At 45.0% G+C, this 27,569-nt stretch overlaps 1 protein-coding gene across 2 annotated transcripts in view; it reads right to left on the bottom strand.

Moving 5' to 3' along the window:
* MTHFD1L (methylenetetrahydrofolate dehydrogenase (NADP+ dependent) 1 like) overlaps positions 1-25,239 on the bottom strand; it is a 377,119-nt gene extending 351,880 nt beyond the window's left edge. For both annotated transcript variants that reach the window (XM_077486370.1, XM_077486371.1), the window contains exons 1-2: positions 25,016-25,239; positions 2,375-2,459 (exon numbers count right to left, since the gene is read on the bottom strand). In XM_077486370.1, the coding sequence (XP_077342496.1) occupies positions 2,375-2,459; positions 25,016-25,215 (285 nt within the window). In that variant the 5' untranslated portion in view covers positions 25,216-25,239. The remainder of the gene's footprint in view (positions 1-2,374; positions 2,460-25,015) is intronic.
* Positions 25,240-27,569: the final 2,330 nt, after the last annotated feature.

Below are 27,569 nucleotides of genomic sequence, written 5' to 3'. Positions count from 1 at the left end.
AAATACATTCCATTTGCATCAAAAAAAAAAAAAAAAAAAAAAAGGTGTGCAAATGTTATAGCATTTGTTTACTTTAGAAGGCAGCCATAGCCAAGTGTAAAAGCAAGTTGCAAAGAAAGACCATTGCTTTTGTGTGGATGCAGTGGTCTCTACAAAAAGGTCCAACACATCCCTTGCTAAGATCATGCTTCCTGCCGATTGGAGAGCGCTAGCTGCGTTTAAAAAAAATAAAGATCTAACCTGCAGTGTAAAAAAAAAAAAAAAAAAAAAAAAAAAAAAAAGGAAGGAGTTATTCATTATGGTGGACACAGACAATTTTGACACATTTTTGGGACCATTGGCATTAACAGCGATCAATGCTTTAAAATTGCATTGATTACTGTAAAAATGTCACTGGTAGTGAAGGGGTTAACCACTGGGGGGGGGTGGAGGGGTTAAGTGTGTCCTAGGGGAGCGTTTTTAACTGACTGGGGGGGGGGATGGGCTGTGTGTGACATGGACACTGATCGCTGCTTCTGATGACAGGGAGCAGACATTCAGTGTGCTGTCATGTGCGATGTAAACAGCATCTTCCCGTTCTTCACCTCCGTGACACGATCGTGGGTATCCCTGCGGCGATAAGAGTCGCGGTGGGAATTTGGTGGGAATTTCAACGTACGGGTACGTTACTTTGCCCAGCAGTGCCTTTCTGCCAATGTACATATGCCAACAGTGGTCGGCAAGTGGTTAAGATTTACAGTTTCTCATTCAAGGCAGAGAAGGCATTTCTTACAATACTCCTGGCCCACTGCGGCTATGAGAGCAGTGCAAGGTGTTTGAGCCTCATCGCCCTTGTCCGTTCATAGAACGCTTTGTACTGTGAACCATTCATAGAAGATATTCCTAGGTATACCAGTACTGAAAGGGATATTGAACCCAATATCAAAACATAATATTGCAGTTTAACATTTATTAGATGTGGTGGCTGCATTAATGTTCCTTAAAGCCTTGCTTTAAAAAAAAAAAAAAAAAAAAAAAAAAAAATCCCTCCAGTGGCATGCTGTCAGGGCTTTCATCTTCACTCGGTCTTCCTTCCGGGTTAGCAAGCTGCGCACCTCCGATCTCCAGCGCATGAGCCATTGTTCACAGCACGTTTAGGAGACATTTACTATATCTATACCTTATTATAGGCATGCCTATATGTAAACATAAACCACGGGGAAAAAGAAAAAAAAAAAAAAAAAAAAACCCACACACACACACACAATATTCCCCTCTGGGTGATCCATGTACATTACAAGGACTATAGCGTTAAATTCAACTTTTGGGATAGGGGTCTTACAAAAGCTGCTCATTTTAGGCACCCCTGCCAGTGTTAAGTGGTTTGTCTTGTGGGATACATTCTCCCAGAGCTTTTGAGTTTGAAAAACACACACACATTCTGGCTGGATCACCAGGTAGAAATAAAGCCTCAAAAAAGGAGACTAATACAGTAGTCACATTTAAGAATTGGTAAGATGCAATATAATAAAAATGTTTGCTTTTGGGTACAATACTGCTTGAAAAGGTGAAACTTTAATGGGGGGGCATGGGGCCCGACATTGCTGACCTCCTCCTGAAAACGTTACTTGCTCAGCTGTCCCTGCCTTCAAAACTTGACGTCACTATCCCTGAACAAATATGCGGGAAGTGAAGTCAAACTACTTGTCTATGTTCTTCTTTCCAGTCAATGATGAAAAGTAGTCAAGACAGCCCATCAGCAAGAGCAGCCCATCAGCAAGAGCAGCCCAAATGTATTCTCTCAGTACAGGTTTTTTTTACTAAAAAGTATACCTAGACTTTTGAGTAAAATCATCCTGTAAAAAGGTGTCCAATAGGTGCAGGGGAGCAGCCACCTAAAAGGGCCCTATGGACCTGGCGTCACCCTTGAACTAGTGTGAAATAATTGCAATTATTAGTGCCCTACTTTCAAATTTAAAGCCCGACTTCAGCCAACTTTTACATTTCCTTTGTTTTTGGCAAGAGTGAGAATAGTTGGAACCTCAGGTCAGGTTTTTACCACAAATAAGATTCTCCCTCACTTCCAGGAGGAGTAAATCCAAATGTCCCCAAATAGACAGGAATAAAATGAACACAAGGTTCTATACATTCCCCACTCAATGCAAAATCTGGACTATTAAGTGCTATCTGGAGCCTTAATTTAAAAATCAGAAAATCAGAAGATAGATAACAGACCAATTAGTGCAGTTACATTACACTAGTTTTTACATATACATAGTGCCCCTGTCCCTCACCATTTTTTTTTTTTTTTTTTATATGTATATATATATATATATATATATAAAGATTGGATCTTTCACATGCTAGGTCATCTATGATCCATTTGGCTACTTACCTGAATTACAGCCAGTACGGGCTTGAATGCAGCATTTTGTTTTTGCAAATGATAGAATGTATCTTTTGAGTGCTGAATTACGTTCCTGAAAGAAAGAAAAGAGTAGTAAGTATTTTTGATAGAGCCATGTTCCCACTACTCAACTTATAATGGATTATAAATAAACCATTTAAGGCCCATCTCTAGGCAAAAAAAAAAAAAATCCCTTGTAGTGGGGCTGTGCTGTTAATAACCATTTCTCTAGGTTCTACTTACCTGATCCTCTGCCCTCCCCATGTTCCGGTGGTGGACTGTGGCTTGGCGTCATCACATCAAATGGAACCTGCTTTAGTCTTGATTACGCCAGGACCCCAGACTGCTGGTGTATGTATATATACACACACACACGAAGCTGCAGGGAGAGACTATCCTATGTATCCATGCACACATGGACATTTTTGGAAGTTTATGGGCTGTTGTCTGAATGCCCTAAAAACACCAGTAAAGGCTGTTAAATGCGGGTTAACACTGTAAACAGAGCGAAGTCTCGTCAGGCGTTTCTCTGCCTCTATTCAAAAATCAATGGTTCCCTATGGGAGCCAAAAGAAGTCGCACCAGAAGTCGGTGTGACGTGTGCCGAGGATGTTAAAGTGGAACACCCGACCAAAATGAAAAAAAATAAAAAAAAAGTCATTGCACACGGCATACCCAGCATTACACTGGGAGATCACGGCAAGTCAACAACGGAAGAACAGAACAGAGGGAGAAGAAAGCGGTGAAGACCCAGCAAAAAGAGCGAGAAGACAGCAGAGAGGAGAACCGGCAGAGGGAGAAGAAAATTAGAAGAGATACCAGAGCTACCTTAATAAAACACTTTAAAAATCCCATGTACTGTGTTTATTTTTGACACTTTTAGGTGAATGGGTAGGGGTACAATTTACCCCATACTCTTTCACATAGGGTGGAGAGCTGGGATCTGGGTCCCCCTGGTTAAAAGGGCTTCCAGATTTTGATATGCCCCTGCAGACCCGATAACCACCAACCAGTGTTTTCGGGAAGAGGCCATTGTCCATGTTCAGAGGGTGGTGATAAATAGGGAGTACTCAGAATGGTCAGGGGTGGGTAGTGGAGTCCCCCAGGGTTCGGTGCTGGGACCAATCCTATTTAAATTTGTTCATAAACGACCTGGAGGATGGAGTAAACCGTTCAATCTCTATATTTGCAGACGATACCAAGTAGGGCAATAACTTCTCCGCAGGATGGGGAAACCTTGCAAAAAGATCTGAACAAAATTAATGGAGTGGGCAACTACATGGCAAATGAGGTTCAATGTAGAAAAATGTAAAATAATGCATTTGGGTGGCAAAAATAGGAATGCCATCTATACACTGGGAGGGAGAACCTCGGGGGGGGGAATCTAGGATGGAAAAGGACCTGGGGGTCCTAGTAGATGATAGGCTCAGCAACGGCATGCAATACCAAGCTGCTGCCAACAACGCAAACAAACAGAATATTGGCATGCATTAAAAAGGGGGATCATCTCTAGAGATGAAACGATAATTCTCCCGTTCTACAAGACTCTGGTCCGGCCGCACCTAGAGTATGTTGTCCAGTTCTGAGCATCAGTCCTTAGGAAGGATGTACTGGAAATGCAACGAGTACAAAGAAGGGCGACAAAGCTAATAAAGGGTCTGGAGGATATTAGTTTTGAAGAAAGATTGAGAAACAGTAAAAGTTAGCCCGATTTTTTTTTTTTTTTTTTTTTTTATATATAATGTCAAAGATGTTACGCCGCGAGAATCGGGATCTGTCTTCTAAGGAAAAAAAAATAAATAAATAAATGGAAGGATTCTCATTTTGGCCAGAATCAGCTCTAATGTACACCTGCTGTGCCCATTACGTGGGGTTCCCAGTATCCCTGTGCCGAGTACCAGGGTCTGTACACCTGCTGTGCCCATCTATGAGGGGTTCCCACCGCTCCTGTGCCAAGCACCCAGGTCTATACACCTGCTGTGCCACCCTCAGAGCATGCATCAGCAATGCCTATGGTAGCCCACTGCACTAGCCCTGCTGACGTAGCCACTTTTTATTTGCTGGCACCATGCCCCGAGTCCCAGGATAACACCTCTGGAAAGTCTGTAGTCCAGCCCCAGCTCAACACATCAGAACTAAGTCCATCTACTCTTGCCGTTAGAATTAATGGGGCCCTACCTGTACAACCCCCCCCCCCCCCCCATGCGATCCGCAAAACAAAAAGGAGATATGTCCTCCTATGTCTAGGCGGATCAGATGGTAGTTTGGTGCAAACAGACAGTGGAGTCCATTTACACCCGACTGCCCAGCGTTGGCTCGATCCGTGGCCACTCTGCATAAACTGAATGGACATGGACCTGTCATCTGTCCGATCTGCTCTGATCAGTGGGGAATCAGTGGACAGATCCCCCACTGAGCAAAGTGGAGTCCCCCTTGTTTGATAGGAGCCTAAAGATGCATTTCACTGTCCTTTAATGATCCATGTGCCTCCTCCCCTCCAACCACCAAGAGGGAACCCCACCCATGGAGTTGCAGGTGACAGACAGGTAAGGGATGCAACCCCACAGGCCTCCTTACCTAATGATGGCTGATGTCAGCCAAGCCAAGCCCCCTGCCTCTGACACGCTCCCAATGTGAAAAAGATGGTCTTGCCTCTGAAACCTCCAGCCGCTTGTGCGACCTTTCCGGCTCCCCATCAGCAGCTGGAACCAGAAGCTGCTGATCAATGACCCCCCCCCCCCCCGGAAGGGACGTCATCCACCCCCACTGTGAGCTCCATCATGGTTCGTAAACCAAACTGAGGGGGAGCCACCTACTTCCTGGACATACAGGCTACAGCCTTCCTGGCTGTCTTTAGCCATGGTTCCTAGCAGTGTCTCCTACCGGAGGAGAAACCAGAACCGAGGAGCCAGCGGGGAAGTATGCCTTTAAAATCTAGGCTGAGCCACTTATTGGGACTTTTTTTTTTTACCAGAAATATGTAGAATATTGGCCTAAACTGATGAATAAATTAGATTTTAAGATTTTTTTTTTTGGTGTGTTTTATAGCAGAAACTAAAAAGTATTGTTTTTTCTTCAAAATTAAATCGCTCTTTTTTTGTTTATAGTGCAAAAAATAAAAACCGCAAAGGTGATCAAATACCATCAAAAGAAAGAGATATGTACATTTTATTTGGGTACAGGGTCACACGACCGCACAATTATCAGTTAAAGCAGGGATATGCAATTAGCGGACTTCCAGCTGTTGCAAAACTACAAGTCCCATCATGCATCTGAGCGTCATGTTCGTGGCTGCCAGTCTTGCTATGCCTCTTGGGACTTGCAGTTCTCCAATCGCTGGAAACTTGCCAATTACATATCCCTGAGGTAAAGTAAAGCAATGCCGCATCGCAAAAATTAACCATCTGCCTGCCACTGCACATATACCTCCGGGTGGGAGCTTCCGCCTCCTGAGTGGATGTTCACGAACATCCCTCAGGAGGGGCATCTCGCGCACCTCTGCAGCGGCGCAATCCCAATGAGCTTGTGTCACCCGGACATGGCGCATCTACGATCTGCAGGAGGGCTCTGTGATTGTCCCATCTGATCACATGATGGCTGTGTCCAGAGCAGTCATGTGATGTAAATAGAAAGCTGGTTGCCAGGCGATCGGCTCTCCTCACACGGAAGTTGTGAGGAGAGCTGATCGCTGCAGCTGGCGATCAGTGAATAAGCTTTTTACACACTGATCACCAGCCCAGTTTCCCCACACAATGTCCCCAAAATACTGTCCCCACACATGCAACTCTAAAATCATATGCCCCAATGATCTGCATACATGTGCCCGTGATCACACAAACCAATTATTATACTTTTTTTTTTTTTTTTTTTTTACAAAACACCCGACATGTAGCAGAATACATTTTGGTTTAAATGTATGACAAAATTAGATTTTTTGGGATCTTTAAGTAGTTAAATACCACCAAAAGAAAGATCCATCGGTCTCAAAAATTGGCATAAAGTTAACTTGGGTACAGTAATGGTCAAATTATCACGGCACTGAGAGCTGAGAAATGGCCTTCTAATGGAAATATTACAGGCTAGTATTGAAGGGGTTAATTATGCACTGAACCATGTACCTAGGAAAATTATGCCATTTTAAAAAGGGTGGGCCAAGTATGAATTTGATTCTCTCTCCCCCCCCACCCCTGTTTATGCAGTTGGAGGCCGTTACTAATAAATACACACATTTTATTTATAACAGCTTCTCACTTTACATTTTCTAACAAGTGCTGAAAACGTTTGCAGAGTTTTTTAAAAAAAAAAACCCACCCATGCGCGGACAAAGTTTACTTTACTGGGAGAACCAGCCATTACATCACACGCGTCTATATTACATAAAACATTTTTTGGAAAAGTAAATCAGTAACCAATGTTTCTGGGGAAAACACAAAAACAGGCAAGACTATACACTATTTTTCAGTGCCAAAATCAAGCATCAATAAAATGTGCCATGCCTGCCAATAATGATCATAATTAATATCCCCCCCCCCCCCCAAAAAAGGCCAACATCATTCAACCCACTTACTGTGATACCAGTGTGTCAGGGACCACCCCACTGAGTTGCACATCTTCAGGCCCCCCCTGCACTAACAGAACAATGTTGGAGAGTGACAACAAGTCATTATGTTGAGCCTCTCATTGGATTAAGGGCCTGTCCATTGCCAAGGACAGTAGAGGGAATGTGAGGTCACGGTACATTTGCATGCTATCTGGTGCAAACGCCTCTTGAGGTCATTCCACAGCATCTCTACATGCAGCGGAAGTCTGGGATCTGACTGGGCCACGCCAAGAAGCACGTTTTTTTTTTCTGAAGCCAATCTGTGGTGGATTTACTCTGATGCTATGGGGTAGATTTACTAAAACCGGTGCACTCAGAATCTGGTGCAGCTGTGCATGGTAGCCAATAAGCAAACCTCAGCTTGTTCAGTTAAGCTTTTGCTATAAAAACCGGAAGCTGATTGGTTTCTATGCCGAGCTGAACCAGAAATTGCACTGTACAGTTTTAGTAAATAAACCCTTAGGCTACTTTTACACTGAGGCATTTTGCAGGCGCTATAGTGCTAAAAACAGCGCCCTGAAAGAGCTGGTCAATTCACTCCAATGTGAAAGCACCGGGGGCTTTCACATTGGATCGGTGCACTTGCAGGATGGTCAAAAAAGTCCTGCAAGCCGCATCTTTGCAGCACTAGGAGTGGTGACTACACCGCTCCTATAAAGCACCCCTTCCCATTGAGAACAATGGGGCAGCATCGCAAAGCGCCAATGCAGCGGCGCTTTGCAGCCGGTTTTAACCTCTTTTCTGGCCGTTAGCAGGGGTTAAAACCTCCCCGCTAGCGGCCGAATAGCGCCGCTAAAACGAAGGTAAAGTGCCCCAAAAATAGCGCTGCTTTACCGCCGGCGCCTGCCCGCCCCAATGTGAAAGTAGCCTTAGTCATTGGTCTGCTGGATCACCTAACTTAGCTTCAGTTTGCGGACAGACAGCCGCTCTGGCATTATCCAGTTGGATACTTTGGTAAACTTGGGCATTCATTTTTCCCCTCGATAATGGCAAGTGGTCCAGGCCCTGAGCCAGCAAAGCTACCTCAAATCATGATGTTCCCCCCACCATACTTCACCATTAGGATATTTTGATGCTGATAAGATGTACCTTTTTGTGCATACATACAGTGCTGAATGTTCTTCCAGAACAATTGAACGTCAGTCAATAAAACATTTTCTCAGTAGTGTTGCGGTTTCCCATGGTGCTCTTTGGCAAACAGCAATGTTTTTGGAGAGCAGCAGCTTCTTTCATGGTGTTCTGCTATGGACACCCTACATATTCAAAGATTTACATATGGTAGGCTCATGAACAGGGACATGGGATCTTTAACTCAATGAGAATTCAGCATTGTGCTTTGGGAGTCATCTTGGTTGGGCACCCATTCTAAAGTTATAGACAGTTTGTCAACCGATGGATGCCTAAACACTTTGAGATTGCTTTGAACACTTTCAAGCTTTATGCAGATCAGCTACTCTTAAAGTGGTTGTAAACCCTTACAAACCACTTTGACCTACAGGTAAGCCTAGATTAAGGCTTACTTGTAGGTCCAAGAAATATCTCCTAAACCTATACGGTCTAGGAAATATTTACAAAAAAAGACAGCCACCGCTGTCTAAGGCGCATGCGCCATAGACAGCAGCGCGCAGGCGAGTGTCGGCTCCCGGGAGTGACATCATCACTGCTCCGGAGCAGCGAGACCCGGAAGTCACTCCGGAATCGATGGCAGCGGCAGACATGAAGACGGAGGACCGCTTCGGGGGCTTTGTTCTCAGGTAAGTTATTCATAATGATCTAGTATGCTATGCATACTAGCTCATTATGCCTTTGCCTTGCAGGTTGCTTCCCCCCCCCCCCCACCCCCATGGGTTCACAACCACTTTAATATGTCTTTAGAGAGCTTTTTGCGAGGCACAGTTCTTATGAACCGCAATCTTGAGTATATTATCAATTTAAGTAGCTCTAAACTACACCTCCAATTTTGAATGGTTAATGGGCGTGTTCAATAAAGACAAAGAAAACCAGCTAATTCCAAGGGAGTCACATACTTTTTCTTGCCACTGTAATGAATATTATTTAGGAAAGCTGTAAGTAGTGAGGCTACAGTAAAGGTCCAGGGTCAACGTGTCTTGTGTTGCTGCTCCGAGAGTCCAGGTTTCATCAATTATGCTGGGTATACCCCCAGAGGTCTTCAGGATGTTGGTTCCATAGGGATGGAACCTATACCTGGACCCGTATAGCACCCTGTGGCTAACTACCACTGCACCAAGTTCCAAGGTGAGTGCTCAAGCAGGATCTAGTGCCCAGAGCAACATTCCAGGCTTCCCCCAATGTATGGGGTCTGGGTACAGCCCCCAAGGTTATACCTAGGCAGCACAAATCCAAATGCACTGATTCTATTGTTAACTTAGGAGACACCGAGGAGCTGATTGAAGAATCCAAAGTAAAATAATAAACTAGTTAAGCCAAGAGAGATTTCTCCATAAAAGGGAAAAGAGGTCCATCACCTTAAAGTGATATTAAAGTATTTTTAAATAAACAAACATGATATTTACCTGCGGTCCTTTATTTCCTCTTTGTTAGTCCCCGCTAGTGGTCTCTACTTCTTCCTTGCAAGTAACCCCTCAGCAAGCTGTGTGCTACAGGACACTCATGTGGGTGCAATCCCAAAACAGGCTCTGTGCCTTTTCATACACAAAGCATGGCTTGGCCATGTCCCCATAGGATCTGACTAACAACTTGCAGCTCCTGCTTCTCAGTGAAGCCTGGGAATCCAAAAATGAGAGTGGGGCTGTTGGCAGGAACAGCGCTGGATTGTGGGAGGTGTGAGGTAAGTGTTTAGAGACAAGGGGGGGGGGGGGGAGACAAGTAGTGGGGTGTTTTTTTTTTACCCTAATGCACGGAATGCATAAAAAAAAAAAAAAAAAAAAAAAGGAAAAGAAACTCAAATCTGACCACTTTAAGATACTAGTGTAATGGAAATTTGTAGGTTCTGTATATAATTGTATTCCATTTTATATGTATTGCACAATGCCCTCACTGTGCACACGGCACTAATAATGTTTTCAGTACATGTTTTGCATTCTTTTGAGTCCTGATTAGAATTAGCCTGCCTATGTAACGCCCCTTGTTACCATAAACGTACAATTGTAATATTAATGTGATACCTACGTAATCATGTGTATAAAAACCTTCAAATGCGTCATAAGGAGAACGGTTATTTGGAAAAATGCTGAGCGTATGTTGTGTCTGTTCCCTACTGCAGTAGTTATTCATTTGGAACCACTAATCTATAAAATATCCATTTCAGGTGGCGAGCCAGCCAGGACTTTACTAGTTGTAGTGCCTGACCCCAAATTCATCCCACAACTTAACATCAAAAAGTCAATGTCTAGTGTTAATTGTCACCCTTGATCCATCCTGCTCACATAGAGAAAGGGAAGAATAGTGCTGTTCACAGGTATATGTAGTACATCTGCTAGATAAAGTAGTTTAGAGGCAAGAGGGTATAGGCACACGTAGAGAAGACTGGCCAGTCATTATGGGCATTTAATTAAGTAAAGGAATGAAGGGTAAGAGACCCTCAAAAATGCCCAGTGCAAGAGGAGCGCTATATATGAACCGAAGGTGCGGTTCCGCCTATACTGAGCCCCTAGATTAATGGTTAAAGTGGACAGGGATCAAAGGGTAACTGGGTTACCACCAACGTCCACAGGGACAAAGAATCATGCAGAGTATACAGCTAGAGAAACAGCTATCTATGTGAGCAGGATGGATCAAGGGTGACAATTAACACTAGAAAGAAAGGGACTTTTTGATGTTAAGTTGTGGGATGAATTTGGGGTCAGGCACTACAACTAGTAAAGTCAAGAAACAGTAATGAGAGTTAAAACAGAATGCTTTATATGTTGTCAGAGAGGGAAGATGGGATGAGCACTATAGCTGCCCGTCTGATCATAGAAGGTACAGTATGTGAAGTATGGTATTACAAATACATTGGATGCAAAGGATATCAGAACAAAATAAAGAAAGCAGAAGTTTAAGCAAGTAAGTATTAAAACCGGAGTTAGACTTACCGGTAACTCTTTTTCTAGGAGTCTTCCAGGACAGCCTTTGAGATATAGGGCTCCTCCCTCCGGGACAGGAAACACGTCAAGCCAATTAAATAAAAGGTGTGGTCCTCCAGGCCCTCCTCAGTTTTACTCCAAGAACCGCCGGGAGGCTCTGAAAGACATAACACACTAACAATCATGTTAATACACATCCTCACCACTTAGTCCAATTTAAACAACTTTGGGTGGGAAGCCAGGCTGTCCTGGAAGACTCCTAGAAAAAGAGTTACCGGTAAGTCTAACTCCGGTTTTCTCATATCGTCTTCCAGGACAGCCTTTGAGATGATAAGCAAGGAGCTCACCTTGTCAGGGCGGGACCACTGCCTGGAGGACCTTACGTCCAAAAGTCTGCTCTTTATCAGACCATAAATCCAGACGGTAATGTCTTGCGAACGTTGAGTAGCTGGACCACGTTGCTGCTTTGCAGATCTCCTCCGGAGAGGCTCCAGCCCTCTCTGCCCATGATGCGGAAACCGCCCTTGTAGAGTGTGCCTTAACTAAGGGTGCCTGCTTCCCCTCTAACTCGTAGGCTTTAACTATCGCCATTCGTATCCACCTGGCGATAGACGCTTTGGACGCCTTGCAGCCCTTGCGGGCGCCCGAAAAATTAACAAAAAGTGAGTCTGACTTCCTGAAGACCTTAGTGGCTTCTAAAAAAATCAATAGACTTCTCCTGACGTCTAACAAACTTAAAGATCTCGCCTCATCCTTGTCTGAGGTTGAGAAAAAAGTTGGCAAAACAATATCCTGTGTCCTATGAAAAGTGGACACGACTTTAGGAAGAAAACTAGGATCAGTCTTAAGTACTACCCTGTCTTCTAAGATTAACAGAAATGGCTCTCTGACCGAGAGCGCTTGTAGATCACTGACCCTTCTAGCTGACGTGATCGCTATCAAAAATACAGTCTTTAGTACAACCCACTTAAGTGAAGCCCCCTCTAATGGTTCAAATGGATCTTGGGTCAGAGCTCTAAGAACCAAGGCCAAATCCCAAGTAGGACAGGACTTCATTCTCACAGGCCTGGATCTAGATAGAGCCTTGAAGAAGTTCCTGACAAATGGATTCTGCTGAAGGGAGGACTGAAGGAAAACACTTAAGGCCGCCACCTGTACCTTTAGAGTGCTGATAGATAGGCCCAGTTCTACCCCTGCCTGTAGAAAATCTAGGACTGCCGGGACCCCGGGACTTGCAATCCCCTGTTCTCGCAACCAGGAATTAAACCTCTTTCCTACCTTGGCGTAAATTGCCCTAGTAACAGGTTTACGGCATTCTAACAAGGTCTTAATCACTCTCTCTGAGAAACCCTGTGACCTTAAGATTTGTTCCTCAGATACCAGGCCGCAAGCTTGAGCCTCTCTATCTGAGGGCACAGGATCGGCCCCTGGGAAAGTAAGTCCTCCCTGACTGGTAGAAACAGCGGAGGATGTACGGCCAATCTCTTTATGCTGGCAAACCAGGGTCTCCTTGGCCAAAAAGGAGCTACTAAAATGAGGTCCGTAGTTTCCGAACGGAACTTCTGCAGAACCTCCGCCACCATCCTTACGGGAGGAAAGGCGTAACACAGGCCAAACATCCATGGATTGGCAAGGGCATCTATCCCCCTGGCCCGATCCTGTGGGTGAACCGAAAAAAATTGTGTCACCTTCCTGTTGCCTTCTGTTGCAAATAGGTCTATTTCTGGCCTTCCCCAGCATGACACTATCTCCTCGAACACTTCCTTGTTGAGGGCCCACTCGTCCTGACCTATCTTCTGGCGACTGAGAAAGTCGGCCAGGAAATTCTGGGTTCCCTTTAGGTGAATGGCTGATATTGAGGACAAATTCTTCTCTGCCCAGCAGAAGATTTTGTCCGCAATTACCTGCAGTGCAGGGCTTCTGGTTCCCCCTTGCTTGTTCAGGTAGGCTACTGCTGTCACATTGTCTGAGCGAACTTGTAGATCCCTGCCATGTAACCGGGACTGGAATGTTTCTATAGCTTTCCAGACTGCCAGAAGTTCCTTCTGGTTTGAGGAACGACCTGTCTCTAGGTTCGACCAGGAACCCTGGGCTAAGGTTCCCTCTAGGTGGGCACCCCAACCCAGCGCACTGGCATCGGTCGTGACCACCACCGTAGCTTGTGGGGACCAGGGAAGACCCCTGTCTAGGTTGACCTTGGCCCGCCACCACCAAAGAGACCTCCTGACTGCCGAGGATAGGGGCATAACCTGATCCAGGCTCTCCTGCCTGCCATCCCAATAACGGAGCATGAGTCTTTGTAAAGGACGCTGATGATGTCTTGCCCAGGCCACCGCTGGAAAACATGATGTCATCAACCCTAGGACTCTCATCACCTCCCTGATCTGGGCTTCCCGACCAGATTGAAGCTGGGCTACCGCCTGCTCTAGCTTGCCGATCTTCTCCTCCGGAAGAAATACTCTCATTTCCACTGAAGAAATCCTGTATCCTAGATACAGGACCTCCTGTGAGGGGGTCAGCTGGGATTTTTCCTGGTTTATCAGCCACCCCAGTGAGCGCAGGAAAACCAAGGCCTCCTGTATGTCCCTCTGCAGCTGTTGGGCCGACTGGGCTATGAACAGTAGATCGTCCAGATATGGGATCACTGTTATAGCCTTGAGCCTTAATGGAGCCAGTGCCTCTGCCAGAACTTTTGTAAAGACTCTTGGTGAGGCTGAAAGCCCGAAGGGGAGAGCTCGAAACTGGAGGTGTAACACCCCCGTGTTCAACCTCACCGCCAACCTGAGAAATCTCTGAGATTCCAGATGAATCGGGATATGCAGATATGCATCCCTGAGATCCACTGTGGCCATGTGACAGCCCTGAAACAGGAATTTGGTTACCGAGAAGATTGACTCCATCCGGAACCGCTTGTATTTTATAAATCTGTTCAGGGGACGGAGATTCAGTATTAACCTGAACTTCCCCGAAGGTTTCTTTACCACAAATACGTGGGAGTAAACCCCCAAGCCTCGCTCCTCCTGAGGTACCTGCACCATTACTTTTTGGTCCACCAGATCCCCCAGAAGAAGAGCCAAAGCCTCTGCTTTCTCTTGGTCCCTTGGTAACCTTGTTACTTGAAAGTTCGGGAGGGGAACTGAACCAAACTCCAACCTGTAGCCGTTCCTTACAAGATCTCGAATGAACGGACTTTCGGTTGAAGCTTCCCACTGTGGGAGGAACTTCCCCAGTCTTCCTCCCACCGGGACGCAGGAGTCACTGGGTTTTAGGGGAGGGTTGAGGAGGATTGAATAAGATACCTCCTCTGCCTCTTCCCTTGTGACCCGTCCAATGCTTTTTGGGGCGAACCTCCCTTTCCTGCAGGTTTTGCTGCCTGGGGCTTCGAAAAAGGCGTTTCCCTTCAGGTCTCTTTTTCCTTTCTGGGAAAGCTTTCTTCCTATCCTGCGTGCGCTCTAACGCCTCTTGCAGGCCGGGCCCAAACAAATGGTCCCCTGAAAAGGGTAATCCACACAACTTTAGTTTTGAAGCTGTGTCTCCTGACCAGGTTTTAAGCCAAACGGCCCTTCTGGCAGCGTTCACTAGTGCTGCTGATCTAGCAGCCAGTTTGACTGATTCTGCAGAGGCATCCGCTAAAAAGCCCACCGCTTTAAACAGTAGCGGAAAGGACTTCAACAGCTGTTGCCTAGAAGTACCTGCAGAAATATGTGATTGTAACTGTGTAAGCCAACACTCCAAGTTTCTGGCCACACAGGTAGCTGCTAGGGCCGGTTTAAGCCCAATGGAAGAGGCATCCCAGGCTCTCTTGAGCAGCAGATCTCCCCTCTTATCCATAGGGTCCCTGAGTGAACCCATATCATCAAAGGCCAAATCTGTCTTCTTAGAGACCTTAGCCAAGGGAGCGTCTAATTTGGGAACCTTGTTCCAGGGATGCACCGCATCCGATTCAAAAGGGAACCTCCTTCTAAGGCTACCTGAAAAAAATGGCCTTTTTTCCGGTTGTTCCCACTCCAGCAGAATCGCCTCCACTAGCGACTTATGGACGGGGAATACCCTGTCTTTCATTACACTCGACCCTTGATACATCATGTCGTGTTTTGAAAGCTGGACCTGTTCTTCTCTGATCTCTAAGGTGTCATATATAGCCTTGAGGAGGTCACCCACATCATCCAAAGACAGCTTGTATCTGGCTGATCTAATGGCCTCTTCCTCCCCCTCAGATTCTGAAGTAGACTCTGTCCTAGAGGAGGCTAATGACCTGGATAACCTCTCCCTATCCACCTCCTCCTCCTGACTTGGTTCGGATAAGGAAGGCATACTCACGGCTCTGGGTAAAGAGACAGAAGGACCCTGCATCCTATCCATCATGTTTTTAAAAGATTGGAAGGTGGATGCAATCTCATCCTTTACGGATGTTAAAACATTGTGACAAGCTGTCACCGAGTCCTCTTTTACCAGGCTACTGACACAATCTGGGCAAAGCGGCTTCTCCCAACCGGTGCCTAACTTAGCCCCACACACGGCACATTTCCTTCTGGGTAAAGGTATCTGGGCTCTGTCCTGTTTAACCTAAAAACAAAGAAAAACAGGGTCCCATTAAAATACCACCCCTGACCACACCACTGTGCTTCTAGGGTCTGTTTAGGAAGTGCCCCCCTTCACCAGCAGGTTCTCCACCCCGGGAAGGTGCTACGGGTCAGAGTGACCCCCCACCCCCCAGTGTAAGTCCTGGTCTGCCCTCACCAAGCTTACCTGAGAGGTACTGGAGCCTGTTGAACCGGAGTCCACCTGCACAACCGCACTCTCCATGGTTCCTGTGTATCACTCAGTCTCTCTGAGCCTTCACACTGCTCCAGGCAACCCTGTAGTCACACCGCCGCGCCCAAAGGACTGGAACGGGTCCTGCGGCGCCCCCTGATGACGCGAATCCGGCCAGAGCGCAAAAACTCCGCCCCAACGCCGTGCGTTCTTACGAACGCACCGCTCACAGTACCCGAACGCCGGTCGGTAGAGCGAACGTCTCCCGCCGCCTCCGACCGACAGGTACGAGCGGTTAGCGCTCCGAGGGGGAGATTGCCGCGTATCGGGGTCCCGTTCTCTCCGAACGTTTAAATGACAGCGGGGACTGAAAGCTACCCTCTCCTCCCTTCGTTCGGACCGAGGGGTGCTAAGGGCCAGGTCCATCAAGGCGCTCTCCCCAGGTAAAACCCCTGAGAAGGAGCTCCCCTTACCAGTTCCAAGACGTGCTCCTTCCCTTCCGGCAGGAAACACAAAAACTGAGGAGGGCCTGGAGGACCACACCTTTTATTTAATTGGCTTGACGTGTTTCCTGTCCCGGAGGGAGGAGCCCTATATCTCAAAGGCTGTCCTGGAAGACGATATGAGAAAAAGCGTTAAAATAAAGTGAGAGAATGACATGCATGTGTTGTGTGCAAATGGGAATAATGCAAGCAATTTTAGAGATATATTTGTGTATGTTTGTGAATGCTGGAACCTTTAGTTCTATCGCTTGTGTCATGTACACAGAGAGGTTGGCGATAAGCTGGAAGGACACCATGCCAATTTCCGTTTTTTAGACAAAACATTTATAACAAAATGTGCTGGGTTAATGAATCTAATGATAAACAATGTGATCACAATTATTTTTGAATCTGTTTTCCAAACATGGTATAATGAAGGTTAAATTTGTGTAAGACACAGTTAAATGTATTATGAGTAATTGAGTAAAATTAAGTATTATGTCCCCCTTTAAGGACATTTATTTGTGCATATATATTAGTGTGTGATATTGAAATTAACATATATGAGTTTAACAATTTTATTAATATAGATATATTGAAACTGGTTTAGACAACCTTTGGTTGGAAAGGAAATCCAGGTTAATGGGGAAATTGGTAAAAATGGGATTAGTTTAGATTAAGAGAACAAATTTTGTAATTTTACATTTACTGAGTGGAAGGAAAAAAAAAAAAAAAAAAAAAAAAAAAGAAGAAGATTAAGATGAGGTTGTTAATTTGAATACAGCTGCAATAATGTTTAAAAAAGCAAAGATGAATGGGATACATAAGAAGTTTTTCTACAAAAATTAAATCTTAAAGTCTGATAATAACTTGATGTGCGGTCCATGATGCGAGTAATAATAAATAAAATGTAAATATAACAGACCCATCACATCAAGTCCACACACCCTGTTAGGATAGCTGCTGCCTGCAGCCAGTTGGTTTATAGTTTTTGATGGCCGAGTGCTTTCTGGTCCATCATACACATTGTTGGTCCTTGTGTTTTGTTTTTATGCATTTTTATTTTTGAAATCCAAAGCAAAATGTGGATTGTGAAATGATGTGCCCCTTTTCCTTTTAAGTGCAGTGGGTATAAGTAGAAGAATACTTAGGGTTTATGGACATCTCTGCATTACTGCAGGGTATTCTTATCATTTATTATAACATTGCCAGGAAAAAGTTGTCTTTTTGAAACATGAAACTGGAGTTCTTACACAAACAGCATGATAGAAAACAAGCCATTGTTATATTTATGCAAGCTGGACCCAGTAATCAAGGGTTCACTCCGATGTATCAGAGCTGTAGCTTTTATGCAAAGGTACTATTAGGCTCCATGCACACTGAAGCTGATAAACTGCAGTTTATTGGCGTTTGGGCGTTTTTTGTAAAAGCCCATAAACTCCACTCTATGTTAGCCTATGTGTCCATGCACACATGGACGTTTTTCAGCTTTAATGAGCAGTGGAGTTTATGGGCTTTTTTCTGAACGCCAGAAATTCGCGTTCAAAGTGCCGTTTTTCAGCGGCAAAAAACGACAAACGCTCATTAACGCTCATTCATTAGTGTTCGGCGTTCTATTTTTCAATGCATTGTGGGATTTTTGGAGTGTCCTCTGTGTATTTTTATAAAAAACGCCCATTAACGCTAACGCTGTAAAACGCTCATTAACGCTAGTATAAAACATTGTTAAAAGCAGGTTTTTCAACCAGCGTTTTCTGCCAGCAATCTGGCGTCCAGAAATAGCTTTTTTGAGCTTCAGTGTGCATGGAGCCTTAGACAAAGTTACAGACATTATTTTGGTTGAATATTTAATTTTTAATAGTCCGACATTCTGCACAGCAAATATATAGCTAACTATATGTTTGTCTAATGAAAGGTTCAAAATAAGAATTTGTTTGTTTATGTACAAATCTAACAATGGAAAATTCATACATTTGAATCCAGCCACCTTATTGCTTCTATTGGAGGAGGCTGGAGACAAAGAAAAAACACATGTGTTAAATTGATGATGTAGGAATCAGCTGCTGTGAGCCCAGTGCAGGACACACTCCCAGAAGACCCGAGTATTTACTTTTTTGTAGTGTTATTCTGGTTTTATACTGAGGATGAAGTTTATCATCCAGAAGGATTCTCTGTATTCAGAGTCATTGGATCCTTTTTCTCCAGCTCAAGAAGCAGATCTCCATGTTTTAGCAAAGCCTGTGAGCTATAAAAAGAGTATATTTATATAGAGATAGTTGAGATAGAGAGAGCTTTTGGTTCCATTTGAAGGGTCAGAAGTTTGTTTATACTTCGGCAGGTAAACCAATCAAGCACACAAAGTTAAAGTGGTTGTAAAGAGAATTTAAAAAAAAAAAAAAAAAAAAAAAAAAAACACTTTATACTTACCTCCACTGTGCAGCTTGTTTTGCACAGAGTGGCCCGGAACCTGCTCGTCTGGGGTCCCTCGGCGGCTGTCTCAGCTTCCTCCCTCAGATGCTTCTCACGTTCATGCGAGCTCCCTCGCATGGTGAGGAGCATCTGCGGGCGCACTCCCGTGATACAGCCGGCGGCTAAAGCGCTCTGCATCAGTGGATGTGATTGACAGCAGCGCGAGCCAATGGCTGCGCTGCTTTCCATCCATCCACTCCAGCCAATCAGCGGCCAGGCTGAACGGTGGAAAGGACGTCGGGGGACGAGCGCGGGACTTTCGAGGGGTGAGGTAAGTAAAACGGGGGGGCTGGGGGTGCAGGCACTGTCAGATGTTTTTTCACCTTAATGCATAGAATGCATTAAGGTGAAAAAACATTTACCTTTACAACCCCTTTAATTTGATCGGCTGTTTTAAGCCTTCCAGGTTCTTGCCGAGGTAGCCATTTTAACAGTAAAACTGACACATGGAAGCAGACCAGGCAACTCTAAGCCCCTGTACACACGGTCGGAGATTTCGACAACCAAATCCATCGGATCTTGTCTGAAACTGTTGCATACACACGGTTGGACTAAGTTGTCGAAAAATCCGATCATTCAGAACGTGATGACGTAATTTCGTTACGATGGGACTACGTTCAGGCTAATAGCCAATAGCTTTGATGTAGGAATTTGATCTGAACATGCGTGGCACTTGGTCCGATCAAAATTCTCTACACGTGATTGGAGTATGTCCGATCGAACCAGTTGGTCGGAAAATATTTCCAACAAGTTGGAAAATTGGGACCGACGGAATCAGTCCGATGCATACCACACACAGTCAGATTATCCGACAACGCGGTCCGATAGGACACATTCCGACGGATTCTCCGACCGTGTGTACAAGGGCTAAGGATGCTGCATTTACAGCCCCGGACACTTGCTGGGTCTGTGCAACTCACAGATTGCACCCTAGTTCTGGCCCAGTATAGCTGGGATTAATAATTCAACTTTAAGGACCCCAGAACGAGAACAACAAGTGGTCCACAGAGGGCAACTTCTTACGAAACAAGAGTTTAGAAAAGGTGATCATTTATGTCTGCCAGACACTCTTTTCCCTCCAGCTTGACACATGGACCGTGTCATCAGTCACAAGTAGTTATGGCTGCCTTAGTAAATGAGCATGGGATAGAGCCAGGGTTCACCACAGTTTTTATAACATACCACTTCTTGTTTTACCTGTTACCAAGAGCTGAACATCCCTTCCAGAGATAACAAAAAGATATATCCAGATGCCCAAGTCAGGATCTTAAGAGTATGTATTTTGTTGAAGTCATATTTGTCTTTTGTATCTCTTTCATTGTATGTAGAATTGTCTGTGGTTACATGTGCTGATAAGTCAGCATACCAACAATTAAGCTAGAAGGCCATTCTGGCCACAGGAGTGTACAGCCAGTACCATACTCTGTAAATATGTCTTTGTTTTTCACAATGAAAAGTCATTTTGTAATGAAAAAAAGCTGCTCAGCTATTTTCTCCACAATGGAGTTTTTGCCTCTTTGGCCAGGACTACCTCCACCTAAGCATGTGGAGGTTCCAGGTTAAAAGGTGATAGCAGGTATGGTTAGTGATCAAAAGAGAGGAGACTAATGGAAATTTGTAGGTTCTGTATATAAAATTGTATTCTAATTTCATATGTATTGCACAATGCCCTCACTGTGCACACGCCACTAATAATGTTTTCAGTACATGTTTTGCATTCTTTTGAGTTCTGATTAGAATTAGCCTGCCTATGTAATGCCCCTTGTTACCATAAACGTACAATTGTAATATTAATGTGATACCTACGTAATCATGTGTATAAAAACCTTCAAATGCGTCATAATAAAGGAGAACGGTTATTTGGAAAGATGCTGAGCGTATCTTTTGTGTCTGTTCCCTACTGCAGTAGTTGTTATTCATTTGGAACCACTAATCAATAGGAGGATAGGAGTTGCCCATCTATAAAATATCCATTTCACTAGCAAAAAAACTGAGGTCTCCTAGGGTAAAGTGGAGTAGGTTTATAGGATGACGTCTCGGGGGGGGCTTGTCCAGCAAAGTTTTGCCCGTATCCAAAATTACTTATCCAAGGTGCCAGACTATTACTCAGGGTCTACGATGGTTCTGTAGTGTATGATTAAAGTTATTCTAAACCTTCCATTTTTTGTTTATTTTTTAAACAAGCATTTACCTGTTCTGAGCAATTGTTTTGCACAAAGAACCCCTGATCCTCTTTTTCTGGGGTCCCTCGTGGACGGTCCTGGCTCCTCCTGCCTTACAAGTACCATCCTAGCAAGCCACTTATGGGGGGGGGGGGGGTGTACTTGTGCAGGTTCACTTCTAAGCCCCATTGCCTGCACCCAAAAAGACACATACCGCAGGGCTTTATTCCACCACCTCATCATAGGATTTGATTGACAGCAGCTGCTGTCCTGCTATCAATCTGCCCTGTGTGGAGGGGGAGAGAGCCTCTGTTCTCCTGCACAGAGTTGAATAGAGTTCAGGCTCAGGAAAATATATTTTCCTGAGCCTGAAGGTTTGCCTTAATGCAGAAAATGCATTATGAAAATAAATAAAATTATAATATCCATCTATCTCTATAATCATGGCTTAGAATCACCACGATTAAATGTTGGCTTTAGTCCTACTTTAAAGCAAGCCAGTGTGTAGCATTGTGGAAACAACTTTACCCCTTTTACATATACCAAAATAAATCAGCAGCAAGACACTGAAGCTGCTACATGTACAGGAACAGTGTAGATGAATAACCTGGAACATTTACTAGCTTTACATTTGCCAGTTATATACTGTATTTTCCGATTTACTATAAAGCCTTACAATAAGCTGCTTTCCAGCACAGATAAGTTCTGACATTTGAGCAGTCTATTGCATCACTTCGGTCCTGCATAGTAAACACTAGAGGATGCTGTGGGATATCCTGTGTCTCCAGCAGGCGAAGCAGCAACCATCTTACAGGAGACTCACTACACAAAGCTATCTGTGTAACCTTCTAGTTATTCCCAATGGGCTGAATTATAAAAGTGCTGTAAATGAGTAATCATTCATAACCAGCCCTCCGACAGATCCAGAAACCTCCCTATAACAATCCATCAGTGTCTATACAGTGCCATGATATTCTGGAAAGTGACAGCTTGGCTAATAGCCTCTAGTGTTCAGATCTGCCACATGTGTAGCTAAGCAGAAGAAGTTGTGAACATGCTGCTCACTGGTCACAGAATAGCACAATACAGTCTGACAGTGTGACAGTGTGAGCATGCAGATCGCTGGTCATAGATACATGACAACACCTGCCATCATAGAGGTCATAGATGCACAATTGCGGTTATTTACAAAAGGCAAATCCACTTTGCACTGCAAGTGCACTTGGAAGTACAGTCGCTTTAAATCTAAGGGGTAGATCTGAAATGAGGGGAAGCTCTGCTGATTTTTTCATCCAATCATGTGCAAGCCTAAAACGCTGTTTTTTTTAATTTTCCTTGCATATCCCCCTTGGATCTACAGCGACTTTACTTCCAAGTACACTTATAGTGCAAAGTGGATTTGCCTTTAGTAAATAACCCCCAATATCACAACAGTCTGACAGCACCAATACAACGTACACTGACAGATCTGGAATACTACACAGGTAAAGGAACTATCACTAGAGGCAGGAAGGACTGATCTTATAAATAATTAGAATAGACCTGATATGGGAATAACACAATACAGCATGAACAAACATGACAAGAGGAAGGCAGACACTGGAGCCAGAAATGTGTCTGGGAACAATGCCATGGCATGTGCAGCCTAGCACACTGACCCCATTCTCAATGAAAATAGTTTGGGGCAGAGCCCATGTAAACGGAGATCTGGCTCACACCCGAGACACTGTGCCAGTTACAAAAGAATTATGTCACAGGCATCCATCCAAATCCTCAGCCACCCATTACTTCCATGTATCAGGACAGTTCATAGTGATGTAGAAGTGTGACGTCTACCCCAGTGCTATGTGAAGGACAGTCATAACATACCAAGTGGAGCCTGCAATGTACAGCAGTCTTATGACTAATGGTTGTGCTGAGAGTAGTAGTTCCACGGCATTATGGTCAATCATTCGTTGGCCAGAGCTGTGTTGGCACTGATCTATAACAGTGATCACTAGATCTATAGTCACCTGTATCAGTGGACACTGATATCTTTATAAGTAGAGGCAAAACTTTTTATTTTTTTTTTATTTTTTTTATTTAAGTTTTGGATAGGAGTGAAGAAAGTTTTGATGTTTTGGTTATGAGACAGGAAGTGAAGGTGAACCTCCCCAAGGGGATGCAGATGGCAAAAAATAAAAATAAAATAAAAAATAAAAAGAGGGGAAGACGAGAAGGAGGATTAGAAGACCTGTCAGGTTCTTATTGTGGTCGGTGCCCCCGTTAGGCACAGACATCCTCTATTTGTCCCGTTTACCATTAGCACTTAAAAGTGAAAGTAAAAAAAATAAAAAATAAAAATTAATAATATTCATTTTTTGGTTGTCCCTAGAACAGTAATAAAGGGGAAACCTTCCAAAGGGTGACCTGGGGAGCCCAAGGGATTCCCTTAATTTGCAGGCATTGCCTCTCACTTCTTTGACTATGGAACAGGAAGTGAAGGGAAATCTCCCCAAAAGGAATGCAGATGGCAAAAAAATAAAAAAATAATTAAACAAAAAACACCTAACGTTTTATAACCTTTTACGCGATCCAACATGCACAATCCCTGTGTGTTGCCATGTGGGCCACCGGATCAACAGGTCTCTCATCCCTAGGGTTGCCACCTGTCCAAGATTCACCTGGACAGTCCAAGTTTTGAATCACATGTCCGGGTTTCAGGCGGACTGAAACCCAGACACATTGGTCAGACCGGGCTGTGGCTCCTCAAGTAACCGAGATAGTTACACACAAATCTGCTGCCATCTGGGAGCTGCTGGCGGCTGTCTGGCTGTAGGTTTGGCATCATTGGGGAGCAGGGTGAGGATGTCAATAGCAAATTGGTCACAAGTGCTGTTCACTGCGGCATGCTATGCGCACCACCTTACTATTCTCCTTGAGGCACCCAAAGTTGTCCTAGGTGGCTAAAGTGTTCGTGTTTGGCTTGAAGGAAAGGTGGCAACTACAGATGAGCTCAGGCATGTTCGCATGGTCCATGTGCCCACCAGGAAGTCAGCGCATCGCTAATCACAGGCAGTGAGGCATTGCCCCGATGCGCGGCTGCAGAGATGGGGCACCGTTTCACTGCCTGTGATTAGCGCAGCACCGTCCTCCTGGTGGGCTCTGCACCTGGACCATGCAAACACGCCTGAGCTCATCCCTACTCACCCCCGCCCCCCACAAGCATGGGACCAGAGCCCAAGGTCCCAATTGGCATGTTCCATGTTGTCCTCAGGGTGTAGAGTACTGCACCCTGAGCCCTTCCACCCTGGATACCAGCAAAACAACAATAACGGCTTCCCGCCCAATCAGGGCAGGAGGATGAAGACCCAGAACAACTGGGTCACCAGGGGAGCCGTGACCGATAGAGGTCTGTGCCTATAGGGGGAGTGAAGACTCGGAGGGGCTGTCCGTTCCCCCCAAAATCCGCCAGCACCAGCCACCACTGATAACAGAAACTGCCATCACTATATATACAGACACTGATCGATATCAATGATCTGCAGCTATAGACATGTCAGATTCATAACTATAGACAATATGAACTACAACTACAATTGCTACAGTATATTCATGGAGGCTGAGGTCCCTATACCAACCAATGCTGCCATCACTATAGCTATAGACAGCGATCTATAACTGCGATCCCTGTATCTGCAGAGGCTGCGATCCCTGTATCCACCAATACTGTGACCTCTATACGTATAGTCTATCTGATGTGGATGTATATACATTGTAATGTATAGGAGTTTCCTGGTGTCAGCCCCCTCTAGTGCTAGGCTCAGGACTTCTTCCTATAGCCTTCCAATCACATGGCTGCTTTCCATAGGCACGCCCCCTCCACTGTCAGCCCCTCATTAGAGTTGCCACCTCATCCCTTTAAAATCGAACTCATATTAATTACACAGGTTCTGCGGCTTATAAGGTAGGAATTTAATCCACTTAGAGCCTTACCTTATTAAATAAGCCCCAGAACCTGAATATATCATACGTGCTCGGTGTTAAAGGGATGAGGCGACATGGTGCAGTCACGTCCTTCCTCCAGGTGCTGACAGCCCCCAGCACACGCTGTCCTCTCCCCCTATAAGGAGTACCTTGTGATTGAAGCATGGGGCTCTGGCTGGGATGAAGCTGCACGGCTGTCAGCTGGTCTGAGCCGTCCAATGACGTGCGGAGCTCGGTGTCCGGGCAGTCGGCTGTACAGGCGGCGGAGCGGTACCCAACGCATGGTGAGCGGATAGAAGAAAAGCGTGTTGTGAGCCCGGCAATTCTCTACAAGACTTCCTAGCCACATGAAGGGGGCGCTCACTACAGGCAGACCCCGCCCCTACAGGGAGGGGCTTCTGTTGGCCTGCCTGTGGATTAACCACTTCATGACCGGGGAGCTGACACCTCTGTCAGTAGAAGCATCGCTGGTGGGTGGAGTGTGGAAGTTCCTAGAGATGTATTTATACCTGATTTATAGAACACAACATTGTCTATCCCCATGTTCAAATCTTCACTAAATTTTTTTTTTTCCCTGCATGTGTTAACCACTTCAGCCCCGGAAGATTTGGCTGCTCAATGACCAGAGCATTTTTCACGATTCAGCACTGCGTAACTTATACTGACAATTGCGCGGTCGTGCGACGTTGTACCCAAACAAAATCGGTGTCCTTCTTTTCCCACAAATAGAGCATTCTTTTGGTGGTATTTGATCACCCCTGTGGTTTTTATTTTTTGGGCTATAAATAAAAAAAAGCGACAATTTTGAAAAAAACACAATATTTTGTATTTTTTGCTGTAATAAACAGCCCCAATTTTTTTTTAAAAAAAAGCTATTTTTTTCCTCAGTTTAGACTGATATGTATTCTTCTACATACTTTTGGTAATAAAAATCGCAATAAGCCTATATAGATTGCTTTGCTCAAAAGTTATATCCTCTACAAAATAGGGGATAGATTTATGGCATTTTGTTATTATATATATTTTTTTTTTTACTAGTAATGGCTGCGATCTGCAATTTTTATTGAGACTGCAACATTATGGCAGACACATCGGACACTTTTGACACATTTTTGGGTCAATTGACAATTATACAGCGATCAGTGCTATAAAAATGCACTAATTACTGTATAAATGTCACCAGCAGGGAAGGGGTTAACACTAGGGGGTGATCAAGGGGTTAACTGTGTTCCCTAAGTGTGTGTTCTAACTGTGGGGGATGGGACTGACTATAGGTGATGACAGATCGTGGTTCCCAGCTCGTAGGCACTCACGATCTGTCTCTCTTCTCCTCACAGAACTGGGACGTGTGTGTGTTCTGCCCCTTGTGCCCACAATCGCTCTGGGCCACAAGTATCGGCACTACTGCTGTGCAGCGGGAATGCATGCACCTGCTATCCCTCTTAAAGGGACCGACTTACAGCTACAACGGTTCGCGGGATCGTGTCAACCTGCCGCTGTATAATGATGGCACTGGTCGGCAAGTGGTTAAAATGCATATTTTAGACCTGAAGATGACTTAAAAGTTAAAGCCCCAAAACATGGCATAATTTCTGCCCTACAATGGTGGTAGTCTGAAGTGATGCTAAAGGCTTTTTTCCTTAAAATAAAAATTATGTTATGCTTAACTGCTCTTTGCAACACTATTGCATGGGGCGGTCACTTGCCTTACTTCCTCTTTGGTGGTACGGGGTGGAGTGCTTCTCCCTTCTCTTTGGTGGTCCCATACCAGTGCAGAGTGCTTCTCTCTCCTCTTTGGTGGTCCCATACCGGTACTGAATGCTTCTCCCTCCTCTTTGGTGGTTCCATACCAGTACTTAGTGCTTCTCCCTCCTCTTTGGTGGTCCCATACCAGTACTAAGTGATTCTTCCTCCTCTTTGGTGGTCCCATACGAGGGGTGGAGTGCTTCTCCTTTCTCTTTGGTGGTCCCATACCGGTGCACAGTGCTTCTCCCTCCTCTTTGGTGGTCCTATACCAGTATTGAGTGCTTCTCCCTCCTCTCTGGTGATCCCAAACTGGTACTGAGTGCTTCTTCCTCCTCTTTGGTGGTCCCATACCGGTACTGAGTGCTTCCTCCTCTTTGGTGGTCAAATACCAGCACTGAGTGCTTCCCCCTCTTTGGTGGTCCCATACTGGTACAGAGTGCTTCTTCCTCCTTTTTGGTGGTCCCATACCGCTATTGAGTGCTTCTCCCTAGTAATGGCAGACACATCGGACACTTTTGACACATTTTTGGGTCTATTGACAATTATACAGCGACCAGTGCTATAAAAACGCACTAATTACTGTATAAATGTCACTGGCAGGGAAGGGGTTAACACTAGGGGGCGATCAAGGGGTTAACTGTGTTCTCTAAGTGTGTGTTCTAACTGTGGGGGATGGGACTGACTATAGGAGATGAGAGATTGGGTTTCCCAGCTCGCTCACGATCTCTCTCTCCTCACAGAACTGGGACGTGTGTGTTTACACTTCCCTGTTCTACCTCTTGTGCCTGCGACCGCTCGTGGCTGGCAATCATCTCGACCACTGGTCGCGAGCATCAGCACCCCCGCTGTGCAGCGGGAATGTGCGGGCCTGCTATCCCTCTTAAAAGGACCAACTTACAGCTACAACAGTTCGCGGGATCGTGCTGACCTGCCACTGTATAATGATGGAGGGCTGTA

This window comes from Lithobates pipiens, unplaced genomic scaffold, assembly GCF_037356315.1.
Source record: "Lithobates pipiens isolate NorthernLeopardFrog02 unplaced genomic scaffold, aLitPip1_a1.2 Scaffold_18, whole genome shotgun sequence".
NCBI classification, from domain to species: domain Eukaryota; kingdom Metazoa; phylum Chordata; class Amphibia; order Anura; family Ranidae; genus Lithobates; species Lithobates pipiens.
This window is presented reverse-complemented; position numbering and strand designations above follow the sequence as displayed.